This window comes from Prenolepis imparis, unplaced genomic scaffold (genome assembly GCF_030444845.1).
Source record: "Prenolepis imparis isolate NDT839.2.m4 unplaced genomic scaffold, iyPreImpa1.0 SCAF_12, whole genome shotgun sequence".
Taxonomy (NCBI): domain Eukaryota; kingdom Metazoa; phylum Arthropoda; class Insecta; order Hymenoptera; family Formicidae; genus Prenolepis; species Prenolepis imparis.
This window is the reverse complement of record NW_028141170.1, coordinates 11,904,567-11,916,751: the sequence shown is the minus strand read 5'-3', so window position 1 is coordinate 11,916,751 and position 12,185 is coordinate 11,904,567. Positions and strand designations below refer to the sequence as shown.

The following is a 12,185-nucleotide window of genomic DNA, read 5'->3' as shown; positions in this document are numbered from 1 at the left end:
TGCATATTAAATGTTTGTTTAAACTTATCTGACATTATATACACTGTAAAAAATATCCTTAAATGGACTTTTATGGTAGTACTAATATACATTTGCGATCATTTTCATAGATTAATTTTATGTTGTAGCTAAATAAACGAAATAACTAAACCTCAATAATTCGAACTTTATTCTTATATACCTCGATTTATAAGTCAAAACCTCTATAATTCGAAGAATTTTTCTCTTCCCTTCAATTTCGAATTAGCGAAATTCGACTGTATAAAAAAAGGTTTATACTTGTGTGTTTACGTATTTGTAAAGAATAAAGCGTTTGCAATTACATGTTATTTAGATCTTTTCTACATATATGTATGTACTACTTTCGTTGAATTTGTATATGTGATGTACCAGTCCAAAAAATGTTAATTTTTCAAAGTTTTCGAGTATTTCTTAAAAATTGTAAAATAACCAAGTCCATTCACAACGTTAATAGATATTTTTATTCTTTGTATTTTTTTATATAAAATAATTATATAATGTCATAATATATAAATATCTACTCAAGTTGTATAATTAATGTTACTAAGGTTGTAAAACTAATGAAAAAGTAATTATGCTAAAATTGATGGAATTATGTATAAATAAAAAATAACGTTAATTTATGTAATTATCAAATACACTACTGCTTCATGATATATGAGATATAAGAATTGTGTATTTTATATATATATATATATATATATATATATATATATATATACCGGGTGTCCCATTTTAAAGGACCCATTCAAATATCTCAGAAACACTGCGTTAAATCAAAAAATGTTTCCTACAAAAGTTGTAGGGTTTCGAGGGGGACATAACATAGTAATATTCATATGACCTTGGGCGGCGTCTCCAAGGTCAAGTGAAGGTAGAATAAATTTTTTAAATGGAAACCCATATTTTTTATTATAACATCTTTTTCTACTAATTAATTTGAACAACTTTTATCTGAAGGATTTTTTTATTTTCTTCAAAATTCATTCTCACCTTCACTTAAGGTTAACCTTCACTAACCTTGGAGACGCCGCCCAAGGTCAAATGAATATTACTATGTTATGTCCCCCTCGAAACCCTACAACTTTTGTAGGAAACATTTTTCGATTTAACGCAGTGTTTCTGACAATGAGATATTTGAGTGGGTCCTTTAAAATGGGACACCTGGTATACATATATATATATATATATATATATATATATATATATATAAAATTTATATATATATACATGTTATATATAATATATATAATTTATATATATATATATATAATATATAATATATATATATATATATACACGCGCGCGCGCCCGCGTGTGCGTGTGTGTAATATTAGATAAATCTATATAACATTGAATTTATTCATAACGAGAACTCGACTTTTCAAAAAATGAGATTACAAATTGTGCAATTATAATAACACAGTCAATATGTTTATACATATATCTTCAATATAATTAAAATGAGGCGAGAAAATAAATAAATAATAAATAATAGAGATTTTTCTGTGGTGACAAAATGTTACACGTTTTGCACAACATGGTAACAAACCAAAAAGGTACATTAAATATTACATTCTGTTATAACTCTTTCTTACTTTTATGCAATGTTAAAGAAGAAAGGAATGAAACAATTTATATATATATATATATATATAGTAAAAAGCTGACATACACAACAGAGAAAATGAGTCATTAATTTATACAATTGGAAATGTATATAGAGATAAAAAAAGGTAGCCCCTATAAAAAGGCAAGAACTATGTTATGTAAGTGTATATACAATATATGCATAGTTTTAAAAAATGACTAATATGTAAAAATCTCTTTGTATCTGTCGGATTTTTTTTTTTTTTTTTCAAGTTTATAGTAACGCGCTATTCTTACATTTGTACATAATAGATAAATTAATGATTGCCACGCTCACTCATCGAATTACAAGATATGTCAGAGGCATCGTGCTTTAATCGTCTCGTCAACGTACACTCATCTAACATTCTAGTGTTGTCATAATTACCTAATCTTCGCGATAATGTACCCGATAGATTAATACTATCCGCCGTTAGTAGACTGGCGCTCTTATGATTTTCTATATTCTCATTGCCGTTCCTTTCTGATTTGTCAGATCTTAATGTATTGTTTAAACTATGATCAAATTTTCTGAGATCATTTTGGATACTTTGGATAGTATCGTTGCTGTTATCGTATCTCCGCATTAAGTTGCTCTCATTCTCGTATCTACGATTAATGGAGTCCGAATCGAAACACTTTCTGAAAGTATCGTCGTATCTTGGATTTTCAACAATCTTCCTGGAGAACGCAGTGTCGTAATGTTCCGTTTCTATGCATCGTTGATTTACACTGTCCAATTCGTACGTCCGCTTCGTTAACTGATTATCAAATCCTGCTCTACTAGCTAAGTGGAGGTAGTTGTCATCACCAATGGGAGCTTGTCTAAATAAAAGAAATATGATATATTGCAATTATTATTTTTCGTGAATATTCTAATCAAAATAACACGAGAATATACAAAATGTTCAATTTTAATCGACCGCCCCCAAAAATTTTTCATTTTTGATTGTACAGCAAAATTGTTTCAAACAAAAGTTATTTGATTTAAAGAGGGACAGAAAATGACGCTACTTACTTTTTTCTGAAGGACGCTTTTCAAGGTCATTTGAAGGTCATTTTTGTTTTTTAAATGGAACTATTATAATTTTTTTATATAAATCGATTCCTCATAATTTTTGGCATAAAAAGTTATAAGCGTAAAATGACCAAAAAATGAATAGTTTACAAGATATTTTATATTTAAATTTGACACTAATGGCACATAAATTATAAAATATCTCGTAAAATATTCATGTTTTGACGAGCTTACCCCAATACTTTCATGCATAAAATAATGAAAGGAATCAGTTGGTGTAAAAAAAGTTTTTATAAGAAAAAATATGTGATTTGCAAACTAGTAGCTACTTTTTCTTACAAACAACTATGTATTTTCTTTGCACCAGTAGATTTCTTTCATCATTTTATGCATGAAAGTATTGTGATAAAATTGTCAAAAAATAAATAATTTACGAGATATTTCATAGTTGATGTACTTAAGTGTCAAATTAAGGTTTCTGGTAATATCTCGTAAACTTTGAATTTTTTGTCTATCTTACCCTTATAACTTTTTATGCCAAAAATTATGAGGAATCGATTTATATAAAAAAATTATCGTAGTTCCATTTAAAAAAACATAAATGACCTTCAAATGACCTTATGCTCTTCAGCAAAGTCAGTAGCGCCATCTTCTGTCCCCCTTCAAATCAAACAACTTTTGTTTGGAACATTTGTTATACAATCAAAAATAAAAAAGTTTTTGAGTGGTCGATTAAAATTGGACACCCTGTATAAAAAAATACACATTTTTCTAATAAAACAATCAAGCGTACTTGCTGCCGTATTTGGTGTCACGTGCCAGTCTTCTAAAATAGGCTCTATGTTCACGCTGCAGTGCGTACGCAGCCTCTCTAAGAGCGTTTAAAGTCTTGAAACAAGAAGGTACATCTTCTATAGGCGATCCTCCGTCTGGTATAACACTTATATCACTAGCACCGTAAACTGCCTGGCATTCGCATGCATTCATTAATGTCTCGAGGCGTGGCATGTTTGTAAAAATTAACGAATGTATCCTCTGCAAATCACGATCTGGATCTAGGACCATCCGCAATCCAGCCTCTACACCTGGCGATACTTCACTACATCCTGGTGCAACTTCTGCAATTGCTCGACAACTGTAGATTGTGAAAACATAAAGATTAGAACTCTCAGAATACAAGTTTTATTTAGACGTATATGTGCTTTTATAGTGATTTTTTTTTACATACCAAAGCCAATGACCATTAATGTATGCACTTGGATGATACTTTTCTAAACGATTGCTGTTTGTTTGACATATTTTTGTAAGAATGTCAATCCATTCTTTTTCTTCAACGCAATTACCGGCTTGCACGTACAATGCTCTCTGCGGTTGGATAATTTGAAACATGTTTTTCATTTTGAAGGAATCTTCGTGTAGTCTCTCCACTGCTAAAATTTCTTCTAACGGTATCTTACACAAAGGTTCTTTACCTGTGTAAAAAATTTGTTTCATAAATTTTTATATTCTTATCTCTTGGAAAAAAATACATTAGGAGAAAATATTCACCTTTTGTTTTAGAATATGTCAAATCTTGTGTAGTGAGTCTAAAATATCTCTGCTTAAAATTCTTACGACCAAATCGTTTCCTGCCTTGTGCCCGTTTAATCATTATTCTACAAAAAGCAATTGCAATTAAAAACTCTCATAGAAACATGCATATGTGCATACATATGTATGTATGTATGTATGTGACAGCAAATTTAAACTTGAATCTTATAAAATAGTACCAACCTCTTATTACAATCAATGGTATGCATAACGAGAAAGTATATTCTATTAAAAATATATAGAGTGTTTCAGTATTACGATTTTAAACAATAATATAATTTTTTTAATAAAAATATTTAAAGAAAAATCTGATATTTTAATGCAATTACAATTATATGTATAAACTCCATAAGAAAAGAAATAAAGTACATTCTCTATCTTTATCAACAAACGTACCCTTCTTTCAGTACTACTGGTTGCTCTTGCAACATTGTCGAACGCTGTTTTGTAAAACTACTAGTATTACTACTAGTCGATATTAACTCCAGAAATTGCTTGACTGCTTGAATATGTCTGTCTGTGTAAAACTCCCTACAAAAAAGATTAAATTATACATATAATAATATAATATATTTATAAGAAATAATTATACATTATTTATTATATTATATTATTATATTATATCATTATATATTAGATTTAGTATATTATTATATTATATATTATTAAAAAATATATTATTAAATTAGATTAGTATATTATTATATTATATATTTATATTAGAATCTATTATATAAAGAAATATAATTTGTATTTATATTATGTTTTCTTTTTTAGTTTTAACTACCTTAAATCGCGAAGTTTTCACCATTTTTCTTAAAACCTATTTTCTTACATAAAGAAAATCTTACCTATATACACATTCCATATATTCCTCTTTGCAAACACTGCCTGCACCACCTCTACAAGATACCAGATTTCCCAGACTTTGAATCGTTTTGGATATTAATGTTAATGTCCTATTAGTCTGTGAATCCTGTGATAATGCATCACATGTAAATTTAATAAAAAAAAAATTCCAATTGTATTAATGCACTATGTATATGACATGTATATTGCTTCTCAATTACTTACAATTTGTTCAGTAGTGATATCAAATAATCTTGGACCTAATATTGCAGGAGCGAAAAATCGTAAAAAGATAAAGCCACTGATCACAGAGTATCTCACTTCTTTATTTTTTGGAAAATGTGTTGCGGCGAGTTCTCTTAAACACCAGAACATTTCGCACATCAAAGGTGGACATCTCACTCCTGATGTTGTTATAGCCATAAATACTCTTTCAACATATTCCTAACAGGAAAAGAAATATTAATATATATCTTCTTGTTTCAAAAAGGAGATAAATGCACATTCTTATAATCATTAATACCTTCAAGTTCGCCAAATTAGTCTGTATAGTATTGCTGTCCTTAACTCGAGTTGGATCTATCTCGCATTGCTTTTTGTCAAGGAAGACTTGCTCCATTGCAGGTCTAAGAGTACTATGCAGGTAATGAAGACCTGCTAATCTCATGCCCTCGTCCATCATCTTGCTGACTAATGTATTACCGCGAAAAATTGTCGTTGGGTCACTTCAATTTAAAAAAAAAAAAAAAAAAAAAATGAAAAGAAAGAAAAGAAATTGAATTTATTATAGTCATTATCCCTGTCATGACTATAATATATGAATAATACGACATCTACATTATGGATGTATGGGACGTACAATCTCAGAGATAAAAATATTAACGTTATTCACGCTATACATCTTATAGAAAATCGCTATAGTTTAAGTTCCTAACTTTCAGCTGTTTCCAGCATTGACACAACCGAATGCTCAATTAAACCAATAATCACAGTAGTGTTTAAATAATAATTGCAAAACGAGCAAGTAAATCGTTTTGAAACTTTGCAAAAACATTTTTACATATTTGAGGAACATTATATAACAAAATCAAATTTGTATCATTATGGTTTTTCATAGTTGTGCATAATTTATTATCTGTCTCTTGAACGTTCACATAAAATATGTTAAAATTGCAAAATTCAATAATTAATACCTTTTAAACGAGCAAGTAAAAAAATTTGAAATAATTTACCATGATTTAGGACGTTACTAAGAATATCCAATTAAAAATTCACAATACCATTGATTTGTATATCTATCCAATACATCCTTAAATATAAAGGTACATATCATACATGTCTATCTACTCACGTCAATTTAGAAATCTCATGACTAGCAAGTGCTCGCATTACAGACACCAGTTGTCCATGATGCACCAATACTCTGACTAACGGTTGTGCAGCTTCCATTTTACTAGCTACAATTTCGCCCAATATATAAACAGCCGATGATGTTATCGGCTGTACTTTGACGCTTTGCAATAACAGACTCCTAAGTCTGTCATACATCTCGGATGGAAATACATGATCGGCTGTGTAATGAATTTTCAGACGTAACGAACCCAAACTCGGTAATGTACCAGGTGATGTCGAGTTATTTGAAATCTTACACGGACGATGTTTCGCTGCTCTGGGTTGTAAAAAATACCTACGCCAAAAAATAAAGTAATATGTAATTCGCTCGAAAGCTGAATCTATAACATTAATTTATTAAAAAGAAAAAACATATACCACGCAGTTGTTGTACTAGTTGGCTGCTTCTGCAATCCTTTCAACGTGACTCGAATTTCGCCGAGAAATACCGATTGTTCACCCATTCCGGGAGATGCATGCCACAAGCTAACAACTACTTCTCCAATTTCAGCTCCTTCCATAGAATAATGAGAAACATCTTTATCCTTGATTTCTGTTAACTCTGGCTACAATATGAAAGGGGATTTTATTGTCTTTTCCTTTCTCTATCTCTGAAGAATAATGAGTAATGCACTTTCTTACCTCAAATACAAAAGTTTCGTTAAAATATGGAGATGCTGTTTTTTTCCTAACTTTTGTGCGTTTTGATATTTGTTTACCATTACTATAGATGACTGTAACAGTTGCAAAGGGATCACAGCTACCATTTTTAATAGTTAATTCACTACATTCTATTATCCTGCAACAATACATGAAATCAAATAATCAAACAACTTATATTAATATATACATATATTGATGTTTTGATATACACATGTTTTGATATACACAATACATATTCACTTTACTCACCTTACTGTAAGTTTAGGCTGAGCATGTTCAACCTGAGGCTGCAAAGCAAGTTCCAAATGAACCTTGCCTTGCACCTCAGAGTCAGCGTTGACTGGTTTCAAAGGAAACCAATGCTCTTTATTATGATATGTTGCTAAATCCTCTCTCTTTATTGCTACCTTCCCTAAAATCTTATCTTGCTTCAAATGTCTATCGCGATCATATACATAAATGCCAAGGTAACGAAATTTTCTAGGCACTTCAAACTGAAACTCCTCTCCAAAAAATGGGCTATTTAACATAAGAAACAAAACATTTGTAAATAATTTAAATCGATTATAATTATGTCTCAAATATAAAATGAGGAAAACAAAGATTTACTTGAGAGTTCTTTCCATAGTCGCCGTTCTGAATATTTCCTCCTGATCCAGCGACAGAGTGCAATAAACATCCCTTGTACTTGGAGATCCATGACTTCGACTTTGAAGATTTTTTGCTTCTCCTGTGAATGAAAATTAATACATAAAATAAACTAAAATAATTGTAATTTATTAATATTTCTTGAGAATTAAATCTGAAAATCATATTAATTCATGTTATAATCATTATTTTAAACAATTATTTAAATAATTTTAATTTAAATATTTAATATAACTTGAATAGAATTATTCTTCAATAACTTATAGCTTTCAATAATTTCAATAATTATTATTATACATTATTGCTCATTAACTTGTAGCCAATAATTATTGTCTGCCAATATTTATTTGTGTCGTATAAGGCAGACATCTTCAATTTATGTTTTTATTAATTAACCATTGTGTAATCACAATTTCATCGTTTACCATCGTTCGTTTATAAATTATTTTAAAATAAAATTCTAATTTTATGCTAAAATATTCAAATATTTGTGTTTCAAGATTTAATCTTTTTATACATATACTAATGTCAATTAGCATCATTGAACGCGTTTACCGAGTTTAGTTTTACACGAAACGCAAAAAGAAAATTATTGTACTAGAGGATCGAATCAACATTTTATAAACTTATGAGGAGAAAATTAAATTAACTAGTTGGATACAATATTACACAAAACTATTTTGTTTATCGTATCTGACGATCCGATTTCACCTAAAGAACATCTGCATTTTGACATACGTACGAGTGACAGATATGACAGATAGTGAACACTGAATAGAAACGAGATCGTACGTGTTCGAAAACACAGCTCGAAATTTTCGAAAATTTTTTTAAATCTTGGAAAATCTTAAAAATTTTAGAAATTTCGAGCATACCGCGAGTAATAGTGACGATAGTAAAAATTTTTGAAAATTCGCGATACTCAAAATCTAAAATTTTCAAGATTTTCAAAACTTTTCAAAAATTTTCCAAAAATTTCGAGCTGTTATCGAACAAGTACTATCTCGTCTCTATTCCGTGCTTATTGTTCGTCACCGTTATTCGCGAGATGTTCGAAATTTTCTAAAATTTTCAAGATTTTTAAAAATTTTCAAAAATTTTTATTTCGAGTTAACTATTTTCGAATAAGTTAGTACGATTGCTTGTGCATCGTTTCTCAAAATTTTTGAAAATTTTCAATACGCGTTTATTCACCATGGCGATTCTCTCATCGTACACATTTTCATGCCGCAACGCGCAAACACAAATCTCCCCAAGCATATGCATAGCGTCCGTGACACACACCACACACACACACACACACACACACACACACACACACACACACACACACACACACACCCATCCTCGCTTCACGTGTATACGAACACGCACGCGTGGGAGTTGAAAGTGTATGCGTCAATCACTAGCGAAATTCGCATAAAAATCGGACGTTGCTCGTCGGATTACGTTCGTCGAATCGTGTCGCCATTAATTCGCATACATCGGACGCGGGGACTCATCCGTTTCGCGACGAGCGTTTCGAGGAAAGGCAGTGAAAAGATGAATACGATCGTGGGAGTCGAATTAGGTGACATCCTGAGAGCGCAGCACAGAAACGACTCGCGTTCCAGAAATTGCATTCCCCCCGAATTTCATTCGTTGCGTTCGACGAACACGTATGTATTTACGTTCGCGAATCACTCTCGTTCGATACTTTTTTGCGCGCGATAACGGCTTCCTACCAATTTTAATCCTTAGCCTCTCTTCAACGCGAACTAGGCGCGTCTCCTCGGCCATGTTACCTCCATGACACTACTGAGTGACTACCTACACGAACGGAGCGCGAACGGTTCGTTCATTCTGTGAATGGATCTAAGCAGGGCTGTGACGCGATGCGTCGGTGCCCCCCGCCGATTGTACATATACATACATCGCGATCTCTCTTCCATGTTTCTCGTCATCCCTACCCGTTATCACGCGATATGTGCCATTACTTCCGCTGCTTCACCAAGGTATATACGCGCCTTACATATATATATATATATATATACATATATAAATAAATAAAAGATCGTACCTATACGTATAGATAGGCATTAATGGACCCTGTCGATAATGGAGGAGGAAGGGAATTTCGACAAAATCAATTAAAGGTTCGATATTTTTCTTGGTATTACACTTTTACTTCAGGACGACGAAGATATGGTAAAACTTGTGATTCTATTTTTAATTTTTTCAAAATTTTTATATATATTTTTTTTTTTTTTTTTTTTAAGGAGGTTTAACCCCAAACCCCCCCTTAGACTCCGTCAGTGTGTAGAGGAGAAATGAGTTATGTACTCACACTACGTTTTCAATCCTTTTATTACATTGGGGTATACTTGGAATAGAGAATTCATGTACTCATAAGTGACAATATAATATGTACATATCGCGTATTGTTACAATTACTATCATCTCTAATAGCAAGGAATTAATTAATATTTCACTTTTCATTCAATATTTATAAAAATCGTGGAAATATATTTTTCTATAAAAAATTTGTTAGATAAATACAAATTTTTTTATAAAATGAAATCGATAATTTATATAAATGCATTATTGTAATGCGAAAATTATTTATAATGAAAAAGCTGCCTCTTTCTTTTATTAAGTGATAATAAGCTGATAATAATAATAATATAACAACAGATTATTCTCGTTCGCGTCAACGATAAAAAGTTAGTCAATGAATTTGTTCATCAATCGTATGTTTCGATTAAAAAAAAGATGCGATATTTCGATCACAAAATATATATCACATATACGTTATATTACGTGTATATATAGTGAGTGTGGATAATACTATAAAGTTAAGTAAGTAATTAACAATTTTTTATTAATACGTTTATCTTAATTAACAGAACATAAAATAGGAATATAAGAAAACTATTAAGTGTTCCTAAGCCCTAAACCAAAAATTAAATATTTAATTTTTCTGTGCAGAATCATTATATAAAATATTTTTTTTTCTTGTATGTTTTTTCTCTTATTTCTCTTTTTCTCTCTCTACCGCTCTTGCTCTTTTTCGAATATTATTTTTTCGTATGTAGGATTAAAATTGCATAATGCTTTGCTTTAATTAACATATTTGTGTATAAATATTAAGAAATTATTCCAGTTTTTTTAGTAATTTGACAATAATTCACTATGCAATATCTCTGCATACAGCAAAAATAAATTAATATATATTTTTTAATTTCCCATTGCAATCTTTTCATGTGTTGTGTGTCGCTCAGCAAAATCATACGTATACATAATCGATCGAGGAATTAAGACTTTCCAGATAACGTAACGCGCGCATTATATGTTTTCTCATGTGATGATTCATTACTGGTAATTCACATTCAAATCCACATGTAATATCTGTAGTATGACAGCTTTGATCACTACGGGATTGACATATCAGGTATCTGACAATTTAAAGGATAGCTCTCTCCCTCTCTCTCTCTCTCTCCTCCCTCCCTCTCTCTCTCTCTCTCTCTCTTTCCTCCCCCTCTCTCTCCTCCCTTTTCTCTCTACTCACGATAGAGTAGCACACAGCACACATATAAGAGTTAAATTACTACCGATTGCGCCATTTCAGCTCGCTGTTTCTCTCTTTTTCGCGATCCTCTCTCCCCTCGCCTTAGTATGTTATATTCTTATATTCTTTCCGTCATATCTTTAGTGTCAAGTCCGTATGCTATGGCTGCTGCATATATGACATGATACAGGCATGTAGGCGCGCGCGCAGGCCAGTTTAGTTAGTTAACTGTATGCGTGTGTAAATGGTGAGCCACTTCCTGATGGCGCAATGGCCCTCTTCCTCTCCCCCTTCGTCTCCCTTCACTCTTTATGATGTTCATATCCCCCCCTCTCTCTTTCTCCTTCCCTTTCTTCCTCTTTTCATTCCCTCTCCCTATATGAGTATGTTTTACAAAGAAGTGAAAATATATATAACGCTTTTTCATCTGAGATAAAGCAATATAAAAAAATGAGCCAAATGTTAAAGGAGTATATTATGATTAATGTAAATTAGATATGTATTACAACTAGCTGAGAAAGATAATAAAGCTCAATCAATTAATCAATCCTTTCTCCCTCTTCCCTCTCTTTCTTTCTCTCTTTCTCCCCTTTCTCTCTCTCTCTCTTTCTCTTTTCCTCTCTTTTTTACTCTCTCCATTCCCCCCCCCCTCTCTCTCTCTCCATACACGCATATCGTCTCTTTGATCTTTTTACTCTGTCACACTTTCTCTTTCTACTCACCCACTTCTCTTTTGTTTATTATTAATATAATACACAAAAAAATCTTCTCCTATATATTCTCTTTCAAAATATCACACGGAATCTCATTAAATATAATAAAATTGCA

At 31.2% G+C, this 12,185-nt stretch overlaps 1 protein-coding gene and 1 long non-coding RNA gene across 3 annotated transcripts; one reads left to right on the top strand and one right to left on the bottom strand.

Annotated features, from left to right (window-relative positions):
* Positions 1 to 1,301: 1,301 nt before the first annotated feature.
* Positions 1,302 to 9,654, bottom strand: Rasgap1 (Ras GTPase activating protein 1). Of its 2 annotated transcripts, XM_083052140.1 has the most exons (15): positions 9,535 to 9,654; positions 7,772 to 7,892; positions 7,412 to 7,681; positions 7,142 to 7,298; positions 6,878 to 7,065; positions 6,459 to 6,794; positions 5,631 to 5,832; positions 5,333 to 5,551; positions 5,110 to 5,234; positions 4,655 to 4,789; positions 4,442 to 4,483; positions 4,217 to 4,323; positions 3,897 to 4,140; positions 3,462 to 3,803; positions 1,302 to 2,475 (listed from the first exon to the last, which is right to left on the bottom strand). In XM_083052140.1, exons 1-15 carry the CDS (start codon positions 9,587 to 9,589, stop codon positions 1,929 to 1,931), a joined length of 3,090 nt encoding a protein of 1,029 aa, XP_082908266.1. In that variant the 5' UTR covers positions 9,590 to 9,654; the 3' UTR covers positions 1,302 to 1,928. The 2 variants fall into 2 exon arrangements, with proteins under 2 accessions (XP_082908266.1, XP_082908267.1); XM_083052141.1 differs by lacking the exon at positions 4,442 to 4,483.
* Positions 9,202 to 10,295, top strand: LOC145944105 (uncharacterized). Its single transcript, XR_014426618.1, has 3 exons — positions 9,202 to 9,804; positions 9,882 to 9,945; positions 10,069 to 10,295. It is a non-coding gene; the product is annotated as an uncharacterized LOC145944105 (long non-coding RNA).
* Positions 10,296 to 12,185: the final 1,890 nt, after the last annotated feature.